We start from the raw sequence: 21,285 nt of genomic DNA on the forward strand, positions 1-21,285 counted from the left end.
AAATTTATACAGAGGGAGAATGGAGCCCAGGTTGCAGCACAAATAAAGGGGTGACATTATGAAACATTTTGCTGCTCTTGCTGGTAACATAGAATGTATGTGTAGGAGGTGGAGAGTGGGGCAGGTGAGTGGAGGGCCAAACAGGAAATTGACATTGGCAATATGATTAACTAGACTACTGATCTTGCTTGGAATTCACCAAATACCAGTATTTTAAAAATTGAAGTGTTAACGTTTCAATAGTGATACGTATATAAGTCAAGGATGATTGCTAATGGCTTGTGTGGACTATCATTCAGAAATAACTTCAGTGACGATGGTGAGCATGTGCCAACCTATGTAAGTATAATTACTGGCATGAAACTCAGACAGCTCCTGTCATATGGAAGTATGCAGTCCCCTTGGGAAGCTGAACAATGCAAATAGAAATGAATACACAATCTAAGTTGTTGATAAGAGTTCAAGGTGGAAGTAGTCCTGTTGGAACAACTGGAAACTTGCCTGCAGTGGTAACTCCATGTAGCCCAAAGATAATAGGGCAGAAAAAAATTTTAGTCTAAGTGTTCAAAGGGCTGCTTGCTGTTTCTGCTGGAGCATCAGGTATTTATAAGCAAACCATGACTTTGACCTATCAAACGTGTTAGTTTTGTCCTTTGCTCCTCGATTGCAGGCAAGTGAGGTTTCCAAAATGGTGTAGGGAAAGAAAAGACTCTTTTTCCTCTACCCATCTTGGGTTCTCCAGATGAGGCCCTATAAAATAGACTAAGACAGATGAATAAGAAAAACCAAGCAGAATTTATTAACATGTGCATCATGCATGCACATGGGAGCACTCAGCAATGAGAAACTCGAGGAGTGGTTAAAACTTGGGCTTATATAGTCCCTTAAGAACAGAACAATAAATTTGCAGAGATTTGACAAGACAAAGAAACAGGGTTTTAGGCTTCCCAGGTTAGCAAGCTGTTGGAAGGTAAATACAGGGCAGAAACTAATGGAAGGTAAGGGTTATTTGTGGGGGTTCCATTTTGGTGCTGACTTTCCATCTTCTTCATGGCCATAAAACTCTCCTGGGAGAGGGGATTTATGGCAGTCCTCATTTCTCAGAAGTGTCTGCTTTTATTTAGATAGGGAAAGCTCTGGAAGGCTTCATTTTGCTTCTGTTGATTCCCATTTGCCTCCAGATCAAAATAATCTTTATGCCAAAGTGACATTTTGGTGTGGCATATTCTGTTACCCTTTGATGGGAACAGGAAAAGTAATAGAGAATGGATTTCTCTGTCCCCAGGGACAGTGTTCCTGGGAGCATTATCCATGGAATTTACTCCCTCCTAGACTCAGCAGAAGCCAAACATCTGTTCTGATCATTCAAAAAATAATGACTGAGGGGCTTCCCTGGTGGCGTAGTGGTTAAGAATCCACCTGCCAATGCAGGGGACACGGGTTCAATCCCTGGTCTGGGAGGATCCCACATGCCACGGAGCAACTAAGCCCGTGCAGCACAACTACTGAGCCTGCGCAGCACAACTACTGAGCCTGCGCTCTAGAGCCCGTGCTCCGCAACAAGAGAAGCCACCGCAATGAGAAGCCCGCGCACAGCAACAGAGTAGCCCCCGCTCGCTGAAACTAGAGAAAGCCCGCGCACAGCAACAAAGACCCAACGCAGCCAAAAATAAATAAATTAACTAAATAAATTATTATAATAATCACCATTTCAGATTTTAGTTACCTCAGGAAATTTTTCTAATTTTTTAAAAATTTAAAATTAAAATTAAATTTTTAAAAAAAATTTATCTTAATGTATCACAGATGTAAACTGAAAGGATTTCCGTGGACACAGGTGCTCTGTACTTGTAGCAAGAGCTGTTAACTCCAGTTTTTTTTTTAATTTGGAACATGAAGCAATTGAAAATAATGAGGCTGACTCATGCTCATACTTACCAATCCAAACTGTTCTAAAGAACTTTCACCTCCACACATAGGATCGTGGTGACTGATAACAGATATCAGGTCACACCTTCTCTTTTTAAACATTCCTTTCCAGCTCAGCAAATTTAGAATGGTATACTCACCATGCATATACACTGGGATTACAACCTCATTTTTGAAATATTTTAAGGCACTCGTTCACAAACAGAACACAGAAGTAAACATAGCTCCAAAGTCTCGCTTATCAGAGAGTCACTGATGCAGTTGACCATTTATCAGGATCCTGATCAGAAACACATGACAAATTCAGATGGGATTTTTGAATAGACTTTTTAAGAAGGGAGCATTTACAAAAGTATGAGCTGGATTAAGGGAACCAACAAGGAATGCTAAAGCACGCAGGGACTAGCAATGATGGAGAGCCATTACTTGGCCTGAATGGGCATGGGGAAGAAACAGTGTTAAGGGATCCCAGCTGAGAGCTGAAGCTGTGAAAGATGGCAGGACAGCTTTTCGCCGAACGCCGCCAATATGGTGTTCAGGCGCTTCGTGGAGGTTGGCTGGGTGGCCTACGTCTCCTTTGGGCCTCATGCCGGGAGGCTGGTTGCGATTGTAGATGTTATTGATCAGAACAGGGCTTTGGTGGATGGACCTTGCACTCAAGTAAGGAGACAGGCTATGCCTTTCAAATGCATGCAGCTCACTGACTTCATCCTCAAGTTCCCACACGGTGCCCGCCAGAAGTATGTCCGAGAAGCCCGGGAGAAGGCAGATATCAATGCAAAGTGCGCAGCCACAAGGTGGGCCAAGAAGATTGAAGCCAGAGAAAAGAAAGCCAAGATGACAGATTTTGATCGTTATAAAGTCATGAAGGCAAGGAAAACGAGGAACAGACTAATCAAGCTTCAAGTTAAGAAACTTCAAAAGGCAGCTCTCCTGAAGGCTTCTCCCAAGAAAGCACTTGCTGCTAAGGGGGCAGCTACGGCAGCTGCTGCGAAGGTTCCAGCAAAAAAGATGACCGCTACGGGTAAGAAGGCTCCAGCCCAGAAGGTTCCTGCCCAGAAAGCTGCAGGCCAGAAGGCAGCACCTCCTCCAAAGGCTCAGAAGGGTCAGAAAGCTCCAGCCCAGAAAGCACCTGCTCTAAAGGCATCTGGCAAGAAAGCATGAGAGCGTAAGACACTGTTATAAACAGAATAGAGGTTCTTTTTGACATGCTGGCAAATCTGTTTAATGTATGGATTAAAGTCTGTTACTGGGGCCAGGATTATGAGGCAGATTGATGGTAGGGTTGTTAATGTTGTCATTGGAGAATCAGTTCCTTAGTCCCACTCTGCCCAGACTCAAAGTCATCACACAAAGTCATAAGTAATGTTCTCATGGGAAATCATAATAATTAGACGACTGGGTTAATTTTTTTCCCTTGTACAAATATATTTCCCATAAATAAGTAAAATCCGGGCTTCCCTGGTGGCGCAGCGGTTGAGAATCTGCCTGCCAATGCAGGGGACACGGGTTCGAGCCCTGGCTGGGAAGATCCCACATGCTGCGGAGCAACTAGGCCCGTGAGCCACAATTACTGAGCCTGTGCGTCTGGAGCTTGTGCTCCGCAACAAGAGAGGCCACGACAGTGAGAGGCCCGCACACCGCGATGAAGAGTGGCCCCCGCTTGCCGCAACTGGAGAAAGCCCTTGCACAGAAACGAAGACCCAACACAGCCAAAAATAAATATAAATAAATAAAAATTAAAAATAAATAAATAAAAAGTAAAAAAAATAAATAAATAAAATAAAGTGTACCTTTAAAAAAATAATAAATAAGTAAAATCCCAGCTGCTTTTGATGCTTGAGTTTAGTAAATTTTCTTATAAAAATAAACTAGGAAAACAAATACATTAAAAAAAAAAGATGGCAGGACAGAAGAAGTTAGAGGGAGGCAACCATGGCCATGACCTCACACAACTTGCGGGGGGGGGGGGGGGGCGGGGTGGGCAGAGATGTTGATGTTGATGGAATAAACACCTTGAACTTTCTCTCCTGCCCTTCACTCTCTTGGCAACTCCCACTCCTATGGCCCAACCCAACCAGAAGCTAAAATGCAAGGGTGCCCAGGCCATGTATTCCATGGGAATCAGAGCAGGACAGAGAAGGGTGGAAAATCACAGTGGAGAAGGGAGAAATGGAGACTAACCAGCACACGGCCTCAGCTTTTTTGAACAGTATTTATACAAAAGAACAAGTTGAGGAAATTGAAAGCAGTTATATGGTTTATAATTCAAGTCCCTCTTAAGATGATGCTTCTAAGGAACGTCTTGTTTGCCTGTCGTTCCACTTCCATATTGATCAAATTGTAGAGATAATTGTTTGTTTACCTTACCATTTTACATTGCCTTCCTGGTCCCAGTCAGTGGAAATGCCTGGAGCTGCATCTCTTAAGTGAGGCTGATTTGAGCTTAATTGTTCATCCGCTCAAAGAAGAGCACTGCCTGTTTGTTTGTTGTTGTTGTTGTTGTTTTAATCATCTTGTTCAAATTCTGTCTTGAAATATTGAAAGTTAAAGGAATGATTTAAAGAGCGTGGACTTCAAATTGCCTAGAGCCACGTGATTCAGAGGGTTCTCTGACTCTTCGTCTATTTAGGTGAAGGGAAGAGTAAACACGTTTATAAATGTCAGACACGGCCCCTCTAGGGGCTATTGATGCAGACAGCCAGAGACGGCATTAAAAAAATTATCCAAAGGGCTTGATTCAATATCATTGCTGACCAGAAGTCTGGGAAAGAACTGATGTTGATGTGCTTGGAAAGACTTACCTTTCCCTGATCCTCTGTCACTGCACACAAGAACCTCTTTAAAGGGGCCAGCAGCTCTTGTGGTCTGAGTATAGAAACTTAACTTCAGCCCTTGACCAGCTGAGATGACATAGTTAGTTCCTATCTCATGGCTCTACATTCAATGCCCCACTCTGAACTTAAGTCACCTGTCACTTATTAAGAAACTCAACCACAAACGTTTCTATTTCTTCTTGTATGTGGTACACTCTTCTGAGAATTTCATTCGGTCCACATATGTCCTATCTCAGTGATACCGTCTCTGGTTATTACCATGATAATCAGTGTGGTTCCTTCCCACAGTGGGGCTATATCTCAAAGTATTATTCTGATTGTGTTCTATGATTTTCCCTGCCCCCTCTGCTCTCACTGATACACTCAGGGCCAATTTCACTCCTCCAGTCTACACTGTAGATGAAATAAAGATACATTAAGGGACTTCCCTGGTGGTCCAGTGGTACAGAATCCGCCTACCAATGCAGGGGACACGGGTTCGATTCCTGGTAGGGGAACTAAAATCCCACATGCCGCGGGGCGACTAAGCCCACGTGCCTCAACAAGAGAGACCGTGTGCCACAAACTACAGAGCCCATATGCTCTGGAGCCCGCGCACCACAACTAGAGAGAGAAAAATCCACGTGCCACAACTAGAGAGAAGTTCGTGTGCTGCAATGAAAGATGCCTCAACCAAGATCCCTTGTGCCGCAACTAAGACCCGACACAGCCAAATAAATAAACAAAACAAAAAACAAAACAAAACAAAAAAAAGATACACTAAAACTATTCGGAACTTCCCTGGTTGTCCAGTGGTTAAGAATCCGCCTTCCAATGCAGGGGACATGGGTTTGATCCCTGGTTGGGGAACTAAGATCCCACATACCTTGGGGCAACTAAGCCCATGTGCCACAAACTACAGAGCCCATGCGTTCTGGAGCCCGCATGCCCCAACGAAGAGCCCGCCTGCCGAAAGAAGATCCCGAGTGATGCAACTAAGACCCGATGCAGCCAAAAATAAATAAATAAATAAAATATTTTTAAAACAATATTCAGAGAAACTTCTAACTTTTGTGTCAATGAAGAGTCTCAGAAATGTGTGTGCCAGCTTTTCTTCTCCCAGAGATTAGATGAGACAGAGTTTAGGCAAAGTGGAAAGAGATGGCAAAGTAGAGGCTCAAATGGAAGAAGGACTGAAGAATGGGAGGAATGAATTTTCTGCCACAATAACCAGAGTGCTAAGTAAAAGGGATCCCCCTCCCCCTCGCCTTCCAACTGATAACCTCCAGACAAACAACTTTCAACAATATTGGACGTTTATAAGTTTCCTTTTCCACCCCATCCTTGATCAAAAGGTGGGGATGGGAGGCAAGAAAGGAGAATCTTTGCTCCTGGTAAGGTGGACCTAAACAGAAACAGTTGGGAGTATCCTTTTTGAGCGGGGCAACAGTAGACACATATTTACTGTTCCGCATTCATTTAAAGAACTATATCAGAAGGATTAAACTCAGCTGCTTGTGACTGAAAACTCTAAATAATAATGGCTTAAACAAAAAGAAGTGTATCTCTCATGTAAAGAAGTCTGGAAGGGACTTCCCTGGTGGCGCAGTGGTTAAGAATCCTCCTGCCAATGCAGGGGACACAGGTTCAAGCCCTGGTCCAGGAAGATCCTACATGCTGTGGAGCAACTAAGCCCTTGCACCACAACTACTGAGCCTGTGCTCTAGAGCCCACAAGCCACAACTACTGAGCCCGTGTGCCACATCTACTGAAGCCCACACGCCTAGAGCCCATGCTCTGCAACAAGAGAAGCCACTGCCATGAGAAGCCCGTGCACTGCAATGAAGAGTAGCCCCCACTCGCCGCAACTAGAGAAAGCTCACGTGCAGCAACGAAGACCCAATGCAGCCAAAAATAAAGTAAATTTATATTTTAAAAAAGTCTAGAAATGTACATACTCTTTACATCTTACTACTCTGCCAGCCTCCTTTTATCTCATGGTCCCAGATAACAATGTGAATTCCAGCCTTCATGTCTATATTCCAGGTAACAGGAAGGAAAGATGAGGGAACAATCCCTCCCTTTAAGAAAACGTCCTGGGAGTTTCACATGATATTTCCAATTATATCTATTTGCCAGAACTTAGTCATGCTTAGCTACAAGGGAGGCTGGGAAATTATAGTCTTTATTCTGGGCAACAAAAACTGTGGATTCTATTTCTAAGGAAGAAATGGAAAACGGATATTGGGGGATAACTAACTGTCTCTTCCACAAAGATAATCACAGTGATCTTTCATTTTGTTAAAAACAATACAACAAGTCCCAAATGGGATCACTTATGCTAAGCCCCACGTCATCATACTGAGACTTAATTACAATTTCAGCTCTCCTAGAAATGGAATCTTAAACTAGTCAATCAGAAATTGCCTGATAAGGGCTTCCCTGGTGGCGCAGTGCATGAGAATCTGCCTGCCAATGCAGGAGACATGGGTTCGAGCCCTGGTCTGAGAAGATCCCACATCCCACATGCCACGGAGCAACTAGGCCCGTGAGCCACAATTGCTGAGCCTGCGCGTCTGGAGCCTGTGCTCTGCAACAAGAGAGGCCACGATAGTGAGAGGCCTGCACACCGCGATGAAGAGTGGCCCCCACTTGCCGCAACTAGAGAAAGCCCTCGAACAGAAACGAAGACCCAACACAGCCACAAATAAATAAATAAATAAATAAAATTAAAAAAAAACAAACCCCTGTACCACCAGGGAAGTCCCACCAAAAGAGTTTTTAATTGATGAAACGATTCTAAAATTCATTTAAATATATAAGAATATATTAATAGAAAGAATATATAAGAATATAGTAAATAATTTGTAAGGAAGAGCATTGGGAAGGGATTAATCCTTCTTTCTGGTAAAACCTACTATAAAGCAACAATAAGTAAATCAATGTGGCATTGATGGCAATGTGGCAAAATAAGCAGGTCAATATAACAAAAGAAAGAGTTCAAAACCAGATCTCAGTATATGTGTTATATGAGGTAAAACAAATCAGTGGAGAATGCAAGGATTCTTCAACAGATAGTTTTGTTATGATTGATTAACTATTTGTGTGTTTGGGGGGGGGGAAGGGGTGTTATTTAGAACCTCACCTTACAGCACATAACATAATACACACCAATAGATTAGGATTAAATAATTCAGTTTTAAAATATCAAACCAAAGAAAACATAGATTTTATCCCTTCAGCTCTCTAAGTTTAAAAGCAACGGAAGGGAGTTCCCTGGTGGTCTAGTGGTTAGCATTCGGCACTTTCCCTGTCATGGCCGGGGTTCAATTCCGGGTTGGGGAACTGAGATCCTGCAAGCCAGTGGTGTAGCCAAAAATAAATAAATAAATAAAAATAAATAAATAAAATTTGTTTAAAAGCAACGGAAGAAGTCACTAAAGAATAGATAGACTCACATACATTTAAAATTTTTGCATATGTAAAATGCCATAAACAATACTAAAATATAAGTTGTAAAAGCTAGCTGCAGTGAAAATACCAAGCAAGTGGTTAATACGTTATTATATAAAGCACTTACAGAAATCAACTACAGAAAGACAGGAATTGATCATCTACTACAGAAGAAATTGAAATGGCTATTAAATATGTGAAGAAAGTGTTTTATTAATAACCAAAGAAACACTGATTAGAATAGCAATACCATGTTGACTTTCAGCTTTCAAGTTAGAGGTTAAAAAGTTAACTCGCTTAATGTTGGAGTTGAGGTGGTAAGAAGACAGCCATTCTTCGACATTGCTGATGAGGTATAAATCTGGACAATCTCTTGGGCAAGAAATTTGGTAATTTCAATCAAAGAGCTTTAAAGATGCCACCACTCTCTTACCCGTAATTGTACTTTTAGGATTCTATCTCAAGGAAATTCTAAGAAATATGTACAATATTTTATGCACAAAAATGTTCAACCCCATGTTATGTATTATATAAAAAATGGAAAGTACTAAATGCTTAATGTAAGAGGATAATGGTTAAGTAAATAACAGTCCGTGACATGAATATAGTGTAGTTTTTAGAAATTAAAATGTGGGTAAGTATTGAGTAACTATCCAAGTATTTTATATTCATTTGCTCATTGAAACCTCACTACAGAGATTCTCTTGGCCCTTCCAGGTGTACCCACTTTTCTCTAACCTGTTATGTTCCCTGAAGGCTGACCTGTCTGGACTGCATCAACAGGCTTCCTTGCCTTCTAGCTTCTGATTGGCTTGGGTCAATGGAGAGGACTAGCAGGAGATTGTTGGAGGGAGGGAGGAGAGGGAGGTTGGGTGTTATATGTCCTGGTTCCCTCTCTCTGGGTTTCCTGTGGACTGACTGCCTTTCTGAACTAAAGGCCACAGCTAGTGTCAGGTAGCCCTTTCTAAACACCTCTGCCACCAGGTTCTGATTACTGCTCTCTCCCCTTCTTGCTGTCACCAGCCTGCGGGTACTGCACGATTCCTTGTGGTTTCTCTCCATCTTCCCACATCTTTTTATTTTTATTTATTTATTTTTTGGCCACACTGTTCCACTTGTGGGATCTTAGTTCCCCAACCAGGGATTGAACCCGGGCCCTCGGCAGTGAAATCTTGGAGTCCTAACCACTGGACTGCAAGGGAATTCCCTTCCCACATCTTTTAAAATACTTCCTTTGTGCTATTCTCTTCAAATGAGGTGTGCCATTTTCTGCTGGAACCTTGACTGATACAACAACTTAAGAGATTCTACGGTTGAGGAGATAGGCACAGAGAAGTTAAGTAATTTGCCCAAGGTCTCAAAGGGAGGAAATAATACTTGTAGGATATGTCACAATTATTTATATATCTATCTTAAAGTAACTTGTACTGTTTTTATTACAAAAGATAAAATATACAATACAAACAAGTAAAATGAAGAGAGAAAATACTCACATTTCTGCCCATCTATTCCATCCATTATTTATTTAATAAGATTCCCACATTTTTATCTCTAGCTGAACTCCTACTGCTTTAGAATACAGACTGAGGATCTCTCTTTGGCCCAGCTGATCTCAGCAGCTTTGCCTCCCACGCTTGTCCCCTTGCCATAGCTCCATGGGTTGCCTTTCAGCTGCTCCAATGAACTATGTTTCTTTCTACCACAGGGCCTCCATCCACATTGTTCTCTCTTTCTAGGACATTTTTACATACCCCCCTCCCAAAGTTAACTTCCAGAATGGTCTAGACGCCCGAACACTTTATCACTATGGACCTTTCCAAAATAATATTTATCAGAGTTTGAATTGACACACCAAGCAAGTGGTTTATTTCCTCTACAGCTCCTCTAGTAGGCTGTATGTCACTGAAGGTCTCCAGCTGTCTTGTGTCACATGTTTATCCCAAGTACCTTGCCCTGTGCCTAGCACGTAGTATGAAATCAAATATTTGAATGAAAATAAAGCAATGGGACTAATGAAAAAGTTGGACAGAATCACATTAGAAAGGGCTGAATTCTTTATTTCCTCTTTCTTTGCTTCAAAGTCTAAGACAATTTAGTCATAAGTCTCAACTCCTTTGCTAGAAAGTAAAAGCTATTAAAATTGGATAAAGAAAAAACTAAATCTGTATTTCTTTACAGTTTCTTCAACAAGATACTATTTGATACAAATGGAGGGGGGAGGTGGGCAGATGAGCAAGAGAAATGTTTCTAAGTGGGAATGGATACTAGTTAACTTCCTAGAGTTCTCAACACTTACTCTGAATTCATGTCAAAATTACATCTTTTTGAGGGCTCTAGTGATGACAAATTCAGCCCTAGGAGGATAAGGTGGAAATTTAAGGAAGGGATAAAACTAGCAAGACAAGAGGCTGACTGCACAATAAAATATACGCACTAAATAGTCCTCTTTTCAGTAGGATGGGGAAACACGTGTTTATTTGGTTCTGCACCTAGGTCATCCATTGACCTTCGCTTTCAAACTGCGGGTCCCACTTAATCTGTGATAGCTGAGTTCTTAATTTTCTCGCCTACTTGCTTCGATTTTGGTTAAGAACTTCAGCTTGAAAAACCCCATAGAGAACCAATAACTGCAAAGTCTCCCCCTGGGGGCAGTTCCCACCCCAACCCCCTCCCGAGGGAGGGAGTGAGACTGCGCAGACCTCACAGGCTCCTTGTGACGTCACAAAAGAGCCAAACCAGGTTGGGGGGGGAGGCCCTGCGACCACTTCTTCTAGGTCCGCTTCCTTCAGTACCCGCTTCCCTAAGCTCACCCACCTACCCCCGCTCAGTCCTCCCCTTTTAGTTAAAGCGTAAGAATAAAAGCACCAGGTTGAAACCCCCATGTGGCCACGCCCACACTCTCGCCAGGCCACACCCCCTATTTCGGTGGCGTCGCCAGGCCACACCTGGCGGGAGGGTTCCCCGCGTGCGCGCGCCGCGTACAGGCGGGGAAAGCGGAGCCAGGCCGCTTCAGCGCCTCGTCTTCCCACCCCGCAGTGGGCCCGGCTTTCGGGGCGGGTCTCCGAGGGTGAGGATCCGGGCCAGCTTGGGCGGGAGAGACGCGCGCCCGTGAGGGAGGGGCGGAGGAGGGCAGAACATCGCCCCCCAGGCCCGCCCCCCGCGCGCGCTCCAGAACAATGAGCGCACACAACTCAGCGGCCTCCTTCAGCTGCGGCGGCGGTGGCGGCGGCGGGAGCGGGCGCGAGGCACAGCGCGCTCCCAGAGTCGAGGACCCCGCTGCGCCGATCTCGAACCCGGCCTCCGCCTTGTGCGCGGCCTCGTCCTCTACGCCCATGTGGAGCATCCATTCAGAGTGGCAGACCGTCTCCCGTCAGTTTTCCAACCCCCTGTCGAACGCGTCCGCAGCGGACGCGGGGTGCTCCCGGAGACACAGCGCGCCCTCCCAACTCAGCCACGCTCCTGGCCCAAGAACTGACACAGACACCAAGGTTGGCCTCTGGGGCTTTGGCGCCCGCCTCCAGACCGACCGGATCCCTATGCCTGCAACCCGCTCGACCACCTCGGACGGAGCCGTCCCAGCCTCTAACTCGGACACCAGCAACCCCCGGGCATCTATACAAGGATCTGTCCCGCCCTCAGTATCCCCCCGATTGTCCCGACGTCAGTCCGCCCCACCCTCAGTACCCGACTCCACCCGGGTATCAATACCAGGAACTTCTACAACCAAGAACTCCCTCCGAGGGTCGGTACAAGAATCCATCTCGCCCTCGATGCCCAGCTTCCTCAAAATACGGGCACCTCCACAATCCAGTAACACTCCCCAAGTGTCACTACTTGGGTTCACCCCGCCCTCAGTATCCGGCTTCCCCTGGGGTTCGGTACAAGGACCTCCTACACCCAGTAGCTCCCCCCAACTGTCAGTACAAGAGTCCAGCCAGGTCTCCATGCCCGACTCCCCGCGGCTCTCTGCACCAAGATCTGCCCCGCTCTTGGACTCTTCCAGAGAATCGGTACAAGGGTCTGCCCCGACCTCGGTTCTCAGCACCCCCGAGAGGTCGGTACGAGGATCTATCCCGCTTTCGGACTCCTCCCGAGTGTCGACACAAGAGTCCACCCAGCTCTCAGAGCTAGGTTACCCCCGAACATCGGTGGAAAAATCGGCTCCGCCCCCGGGTTCCCCGGGAGTACCAGTACCAGGGTCCGCTCCGCCCTCAGCGCCCGGCTCCGCCCGGGTATCGGTGGAGGAATCGGCTCCGCCCTCGGGCTCCCCCCTAGAGTCGGTAGAAAAGTCCGCTCCGCCCTTGGCCAGCCCCACTCCTCTACCCACGACCCGGGAGAGCCTCGACCAGAGCATGGAGAGTCAGGAGAAGGCGAATAGAGCGGGACACATGTTCGACGTAGTCGTGATAGGAGGCGGCATCTCAGGTCAGTGTGGATCGTAGCGCTAGCCTGAGGGACCCTGGCCGGCCTGGGGTGAGGGACTTGCAGCCGCAAGGTGGCGTTTGGTGGGGGTCTCCCTTGTGAATGCGAGAGTGCAACGGTGGCCGGGCCCCGGATCCTGCGAGGAGGGGGTGGGGTTGAGCCGGGTTTGCTGGTGGTGTGAACTGGGGGAGGCAGGCACAATAATTTTACTACTACTATGAAATACTAACATTTAATTAGCTCTTGCCGTGCAGTTATATTTAGCAGTTTACGTGGATTTTCTCAATCCTCAGCTGTCCTGTAAGGTGGGTACTTTATTCGTCCCTATTTTACAAAACCTAGAAACGGAGGTAACTCTGCAGATGTCAAATCACCTAACCGGGGAAGTGGCAATGATTTTCTCCCATTTAAGACCCTCACTCCTAATTCCTGAGGTAGCTGCTTTGCCTTACTGATTTCACGCCCTTTGCCCTAAACAGAACATCAGTCTACGGATTTTGGTAGTATTGAGTGTTATTCCCGTCCTGCTCTTCTCAAAGCGCTTTTCCTTAGAAAATTTGGTAACTGGAGAGGAAGAAGGAAGAATCCTTTAGGAAAAGGTTTTTTAAAAAAAAAACAAACGTGGGGGCGGGGGGAGAGGGGTGAGCTCTTAGTTTTAACCTACTCCAGCCGTTTTTTTTAGAACTTGCAGAAAGTGTAGGGCATTTATTATCCAAAGGGAATCTCTCTGTGAAGCAGGGGCTGAGGGCAGATAAGGGAATGTCCTGTTTGTGTCTTTCCCCACTGCCTGAATCTTGCCCTGTGATGAGCCAGCTGGCAAGCCTGGGTTCCTCTGGTCCTGGCTTGGGTTTGTAGCTGACCAGCTGAGTGATGCATAAGGCTTTCCCAGATCTTCCTGGAAACCTCATCATGATTGATATATTAAATTTGTCACTTATATTGTCATAATTGGTAAAATGTCTGAAATTTAGGAATTGTGTTTCAGCTCTAGCTAGAGTCCCACACTAGTCTGTCCACAACCTGGGAGAATGTTAATCATTTCTGAAATATACCTGCAGGATCTAATTTAGAAAGAGGGAAAAATAAGGTGGGAGGGAGTAAGTAGAGTGCCCCAAAGTAGCCATTTTTATGTATAATCCTTTTGAGGAGACTCTTTTGGGTGAAGATAGCTTTTGACTTGGCCTGTTTCGGATAACGGTCTTAATCACCAGAGAAGAGATTGGCATGAGCTGTTGCTTTGACAACTCCAGCCAGTGCCAACAAAAACATGCATGTATGTGGGGGCATCAGGAAAGCAGATCCTGGTGGAGAGTACGAAAAAGAAGTATTTCTCTTGTTTCCCTTCATTCATTTATTAGCTTATTTATTCATTCAACAAACACTTGTTGACTGCCTGCAATGAAGTGGACTGGTGTTTCTAAAAGCCTAGTTCTTGTATGCGAGCCTCCTAGAAGCAATGTGATTGTTCATCACTGGAAAATAAACATGACGATAATGTGTTGTGTAAATTGATTAGGAGTTCTGTCTCTATTCCCATCTCTATACCATTCATATTTCACAATTCAGGGTTCTTTCTGGGATTTTATTCTTGTCTTTTTCTTGTTCTGTGTTCCAGTATTCCTTAAGGAGCATTTTGTCTGTTACTTTTTCTCTGCCTGATGACTGGCTCTTTCTCCCTTTCCACACTTTCCTCCAAGTAGTTGGTCGTGAGCAGAATTGGATTTACCATGTAGCTGATGATGCTTATGCTATATGGCCTTACAACTGCAGGTCCCTTCTGGTTCTCATTCTAAATAAATAACCAGTTTCATACTGAATCTTGTATTTGTCTTTTTGCATTCTTTTCTTTTTTTTCTTGAAGAGGGCACCCAAATTATATAAGCTTCAGGCTCCTCAAAACCTGGATCTTTCCACGGTCACTATTAATTATTAATTTGTTCATTTCCCCTTGGGGGAAGAAGAGAGCATTTCTTGCACGGTAGTTCACACTCCTATTCCAGAACCCAACTTCCACTTCATCAGTGACAGTGGAAAAGGCACTGGGATTCCTTTAATATCATCTCTTATCAGTCAGATTGGATTTTAACACCCAAACTGACCAGAAACGTTGCTCCCTGGCTGTGGTGTCTTGCCAGATGGTTCACAACTAAAATGAAAGTAGATGCAAGTCTGGCTTAGGATAAACCCTGCACACAGACTGGGTGTTTCACAAGCAGGTGAGAGGCATTACTTCCCAAGGGTTCTCGAGCTCAGAAACACCTCATGTTTGTGTGTGCTTAGCGGTATCCCATGAATTACTTAATAGTCCCCATACCAGTTTTAAATGCTTTTGGATATTTCTTCTGTCAGAACTGGCACATTTTAATATGTTACCCACATGCTTATAATATATGACCAGTACTTTGCATCTGCAGTGTTATTCCTATTATATAACAAAATAGCTCCCAGAAGCGTACAAATCCTCAATTCCTCAAAAGCCGTCCATACGAACAGAATTATCTTTCATTTTTTTATAACTATCTCTGCACAAAGAATAGCAGCATCTTAATGTATCTCCCTTTTGTCATTAAAAATCATGGAACAGCATGTCTTACAGCCACGAAATCCGTTTTTCCTCCCACTCACCAATTAAGTAATTTTATGTACTCTATTAGTAATTGAGAAGGGAAGCCCCCACCCTGCACTCATTTGTAAGTAGTATAATGGTGTCTTCAACATGCTCTGGCCCTTATCTATCATCCATCATCTATCACCAAGTTCTTTTTGGAACTTCTTTCATGCCTTCTGTGACACTATTGGAGCCTCAATTTTTATCCCACACTGATTGCTCCTTTTCTGTTCCTTTCATTGTGCCCATATTCTTGCGACCTTCTACTTTTGAAATGGCCTCGAGGTTCAGCTATTCATCACTTTGGGGCTCTTATGCACTCTCTCCCTCTCTTTTTCGTTCTAGGGCCTCACCTTTCCCTTTATCTATAGGAAGCTCTTAAATCTCTAGTTTGAATCCTTTACTTTCTCCCAACTCCTGTCCCATAGCTTATCTGCTCTTGGGTATTTCACACTTGACTGTCTTATTCTTACTTCATATTCAACATGTTCAAAAGCCTCCTTGCCCTCCAACCTAGCTTCTCTTCCTCACTTCCTTGACTCTGTTCTTGGTACCACCATCCTTTCCATCATTTTTGACACATCCTTCTGTTTTATCTTCTACATCCAGTCAACAGATCCTTCTAACTCCTCCTTTGGGCTGTTTCCTCTCTTGTGTCTCCCCCATCCCCCAGACAGACCCTTAACCCCTTCAACTCACCAGGTTATGACCATCTTCCCAGTGGCCACACTTTGGGCTCTCCCTTCATGTCCATCCCAGACTTGATTTTTTTTAAACACTTCTTTCATCACCTTGTTCTGCTCAGGATGTTCAGTAGTCTATTGCCAGCCTCTCAAGCTCCACCCACCCCTCCACATATCTAGTCCCACCTTGTTGGACCAGTAGCATTTCCCACCATCCCTAACATAGCTTTAGTCACACTGCTCTCTTGTCTTCAGTGCTACACCATGTTTATTTTGTCCCTCCATTCCTTCCCTGTTTTTGTTTTTTTCCTAACACGGAAGTGCTTCTCTCTGAACATTTACATCCTATCCATTCTTCAATACCCAGTTAACGCTCTTTTCCTTGATCGTTCTGGTTCTCTTGATTTTTCTCTCCTCTTGTGGAGCTTGTAATCTATATCTGACCATTTGAACTTATTTTATGTCCTATTTCTTGATGTTATTTTAAATATGGCAGTTGAGTCACTGACTTTACATGCTACTTCTTACTCATAAGCTGATACAGATACAACAAGTGACAGAAACCCAGTGGTATAAGATTTTAAAATCTGCTCCTAACTGAGAATTTCTGAATTAGCTCTCTTTAGGGAGAGAGGATAAAAGGAAAAGAGGGGGGGAAAACGCCCACCTCCGGGAGACAGTGCATACTTCAGAGTCTTTGGGCCAAAGGAGTTTTTAAAAGACAGTCTAGTCCAATCACGTAAGATTTTAATCCTCTCGACGGCATCTCCTTAGTAATTATCTGGCTGTAGCTTTGAACACATCTAGGGAAAGGGGATTCTGTACCCCTCAAAGCAGCTCATTGTGAGTAGGGGTGGCCCTGGGGCCTGGACTCGTTCAAGCATTTTGGAAACCTCTACCGTATGCCAGTCAGTAGCTAGATCACGGGGCAAGAGGTATATAATGAGGAGTAAGAAGTGTCCTTGCCCACAAGGTGCCCCATCCTCTTGCAAGAAGTAATCAAGTGAGAAAATAATTGACATGCATAGAATGAGAGAAATATTAATATTATGAATCTGAAGAAAATGCCAGGACCTTGAGAGATAAGTATGATTTTAACAGGTAGAGATAAGAGGGTGGAAAAAAGACACACCAAACAAGAGAGTATGGAGGAGCACAGATACGGAGTCAGGAGGCCCTAAGCCATACATGAGTAGTGTTTAATTTAAACCCATGACAAGAGTTCTACCGGAGGAAGACAGTTGCCTACTGTGCCTCTAGCGATGTGATCCTGGTAGTTACTGAGATTACCCCAGTGTGCCACATCTGCCCCACAGTTAGCCAGGGCACAGTGAAAACACTTTCATCATAACACTGGATAGTCCTGGGTGATTAGAATTTTTCCACGTTTTTTTGAAATTAAATTCCAAGTGTCTTGGAGAGAGAGCTTTTTCCAAATAGTGACTAAGCAATAGAACCTCCCTATATTTGTGTCCACGAGCTGAGCTCCAATAAAAGAACTGAGAGCATAGCCGCCCAGAACACTGTGCTGTGTAAGAGCAGCTGGGATGGAATCTTTCTCATCATCAGAGACAGAAAAGCCATTTCGCAAGAAGATTGACTAATGTTCTGAATCCTGCCAGTGAGTCCACAACATACCACAGTTTCCCTTTTTGCTGAAATACATCACCCTGAAGAACCATTTCTGCTAGGAGTGTTTTAGGCATTTTAACTCAGAACTTGGCAACACATACTGTACAGTTTTGTAGTGATTAAGGAAAGCTTACATTAAAAAATATGCCACTTAGTTTCAGTGCCTTGGTTATTTAGGTACTCTGAGGTTCACTGCCAGCTAAGCATGAATTTTCTGTCTTTCAGAACACTTCTTGGCCCTAATTTTGTTTTCTCAAAAATAAGCGAGGATTCTTTTACTTTATTAACTTTTAATGTTGAAGAAAGAATACAAGAATTACATTTATTTGGGTTCTGATTCTTTGATGTCTTCATAGTTGAATGAGCTTTGGGGTTTATCTGACATTTAATGGGCAGTTTTAGCATTTGGCCAATACTAATTGATATGAATCTATACATAATACTCAGCTAATGTGAAAAATATATTTAACAATAGATCTAGGGACTTCTCTGGCAGTCCAGTGGTTAAGACTCCGTGCTTCCACTGCAGGGGGCATGGGTTCTATCCCTGGTCAGGGAACTAAGATCCCGCAGGCCACGTGGTGCAGCCAAAATAGGAAAACAAAACAAAACCCAATAGATCTAAGTATAGTATAATTATATAAGTATAGTATAACTATAGTATAATTGGATCATAGAGACCAATAATTAAGAAAAGGAAATGTGGAAGTCTGTTATTGGCAAATATTGGGTCATACGATCTTTGTACAGGTGTGACATACACATATTTTATATATGATAAATCTTGCCAGTATTTGGATGCAGGTATACCCAAAAAGACTGAGGTGATACTGTAGTTTCATGTCACATACAGGGGTTTGCAAGAGTGTAGACATCCAATGAGCACTGGTTTGAAGACTACATTTGCATGTATGAGATAGATTTCATAATGACAGTTACTTTTCATCTTAAATTTGAGTGATTAGAACTGCACAAAATAAATCAAAAGAAGTCAGTTACATTTTTAAATGTTGTAAGTGTTTGAGACAAGTTGATTGTTAGGACTGCTTTCTCCTTTTATTTGAAAAATGTTTTACAGTTTACCAGCAATTTGTGTTTTCCTTTGGATAATCTGTTCTTTATTATGTTGTCATCTAGTCTTATGAATTAAGGCAGCTTCAAATCTTTGAACCACAGTTCTGTCATCTGTAAAATTAGAGGTGGGATTAAGTTATGTATGATATATCGTCCAGTATCTTTTTCAGTATAGTTGGCTTCCTAAAGGTCTATCTCTTCAGCTTTCTCTTTTGGACCCTCTCCCCAACACTTTTTCCTTCCATGTTGTATTCTGGAAATGGTTTTCGTCATCCATCATACTGACATCATACACTAACTTAAATCAGGATCTGGGTCTGCCTTACAGGTGCTCATTCACACCTTTTCCATGGCTCCTCTGAGCCTTAGTTTAAAAGCCCTTTTCTAGTTGTTGCCAGGCCAAAGGAAAGAAATCCCACTTTACAGCAATATTCAGTTGATTTATTAGGTAAGACTGTCAATAAGAACATAAAAACCAGGTGATAAGCTTTGAAAGTTGAGTTAATTACATATTCACCATGTTCAAGGGTCACAGAATTGCAGCTTATAATAGCTCAAAGGAACCAAAACGGAGGCTCAGGAGGGTCAAATGAATTACCAAATGCCACAAAATTCTTAGTGGCAGAACTTGACCTTGGAATATACCCCGCCTCACTTAGGCTTGCTTTATAGGCTCATTCATAGAACTGCAGTAAACTTTTATTATTGTTTTACTTTGAGGCTTGATGCTCTAAAAACTAGTGGCTGTTGTTTCACAGTAATTCATATTTTAGACTATATTACATCGCATGTTACTGCTTCATGAACATTTTTTTTTTTTTTTTTGGCCGCCCGGCTTGCAGAACCTTAGTTCCCCGACCAGGGATAGAACCTGTGACCCTGCAGTGGAAGCACAGAGTCCTAACCACTGGACCACCAGGAAATGCCCCTGCTTCATGAACATTTAAATTTAAAAATATTAGGCACCCTATTAGGATGGATGACTTTTATATGAAGGATTTATTTCCTTTTTGAAAAGTCCATTCCTGGTGTTTTTAGGACAATGTATAGCAATTATTTGAATAGTTTAGATCAGTGGTTCTTAACCTTTTGGAGCAAATGTCCCTTTGAATATCTGTTGAAAGCTATTGGACCTTTTCACCAAAAATCAAAGCATATTTTTATGCATAGACTTTTTTTTCCCTGCACCAGGCCAACATCTGATATTATGGAAATCTCTTAATTGTCACTGTTCCTATAATATAAAGATTTAGGGCTGATACTGAGACTCACAGAAGTGGTGAAAAATAAGAATTCAAAGGATTTATTAGGTCATTAGACAGTTACCAGTAATAAATATGTAAATAGACAATAATAAAAACAGTCAAGACATCTAGGCTGAAAAATAAGGCACCTGCGTTTCCTACCTTAAGACCATGATAAATATAACAGTGAACCTGCCATGTTTTGAAAAGAAAGAATTTGGGGAGACAATATTGGTGAAGAAAACGGAAGGCTGTGGTGGTCGATGTGAGTTTTAAATAGTTTTCTAAGATTGGTGTTTACAGATTTTACGTATTGAATTGAAGCCATCAATATTAAATACACATTTCAATTTAATATGCATTTGTAATTACTTTATAAAGGTCATTGGTCATTGAAGGCATCTGACAAAATTCAGACCCAAATGGAGGAGTTAAGTTCTCTTAATTTGTCTCTCCAGTGACCGTGTGAGGCATAGGACCCCTCTATGTAGCAGGGGTTACAACCATGAGCCTGAAGTGCCCTTGGTGTTTGAGGTTGGTTCAGGGCTTCAGTGGTGGCACAAAAAGGGAGAAGGAAATGACAGACAGGAAAGGGTTTCATGGAGGAAATAATGCTTGAATCCACAGAAGTGGATTCCACAGAAGTGCTGTGGATTTTGGATAAATTCTGAAATGTAGCAAGGATGACCTTTCTGGTGACTTTTTTTTTTTCAGATTAAATGAGTTAGCTGTGAGCTGTGGCTTAAGTGAAAGACTTTTTTCTTGCATGTCTGCATGTATTCTTCATTCATTCATTTATTTATTCATTCAATAAATATTGATCAAGCACTCATTATGTGATTTGAGCAAAATTTATGGGTTTTGCTTTTTCCCTTCTTTGGGAACATTGCTTCTAAAACTTTAGTATGAACCGTTGTTTGACTGTACTTTTTATTTTCCTCGGAGTATTCAGTCCAATAGTCCAAATGTGCAGTTATGTAAGAATTCTGTTGGTCAGAGATCACTTCACTGAATAATAGAAAATTAACTTAAAATATTTAATATGTGATGTACAGTATACACATTCATAGGTGGTGATGAACGTCAAAGTTGAAGAAAAATACCACTTTAAGAAATAAACAGGAAGAACTAGGAGAGCCAGCAGAACATAAGCCATAGCTACACTAAAGCTTTGCTTCAACACTTAGCTTGTGCTCTAGGCATTGTTCACTTGGGACCCTGCCCAGGTGAGTTTATTACTGTAAATATTTGACAGTATTTTAAGAGCTGAAACAAGCTTTCCCAAAGTGTATTTTTTGAGATGTAATTTTTTTTAAGGCAAAAGGTGGAGAAATGCTAAGTTAAACAAATCTCTTCACTGCAGGACTTATCAGAGCCTTTAATATGCCAGTGTGCACCATAAACGTCCCAGAAGGGGAAACAGC

The 21,285-nt window shown here is 43.0% G+C and overlaps 1 protein-coding gene and 1 pseudogene across 2 annotated transcripts in view; both read left to right on the forward strand.

Annotated features, from left to right (window-relative positions):
- The first annotated feature begins 2,415 nt into the window (after window positions 1-2,415).
- LOC309652588 (large ribosomal subunit protein eL14 pseudogene) lies at window positions 2,416-3,151 on the forward strand (annotated as a pseudogene). The gene has a single exon. The product of its transcript is annotated as a large ribosomal subunit protein eL14 pseudogene (transcript).
- An 8,167-nt stretch (window positions 3,152-11,318) lies between these two features.
- The window catches only part of MAOA (monoamine oxidase A), a 72,146-nt gene continuing 62,179 nt past the window's right edge, over window positions 11,319-21,285 (forward strand). Inside the window, exon 1 of the mRNA XM_082446460.1 lies at window positions 11,319-12,623. Coding sequence (XP_082302586.1) covers window positions 11,375-12,623 — 1,249 coding nt within the window. The 5' untranslated portion in view covers window positions 11,319-11,374. The remainder of the gene's footprint in view (window positions 12,624-21,285) is intronic.

Source organism: Balaenoptera physalus (assembly GCF_965194825.1).
Source record: "Balaenoptera physalus genome assembly, chromosome: X".
NCBI classification, from domain to species: Eukaryota; Metazoa; Chordata; class Mammalia; order Artiodactyla; family Balaenopteridae; genus Balaenoptera; species Balaenoptera physalus.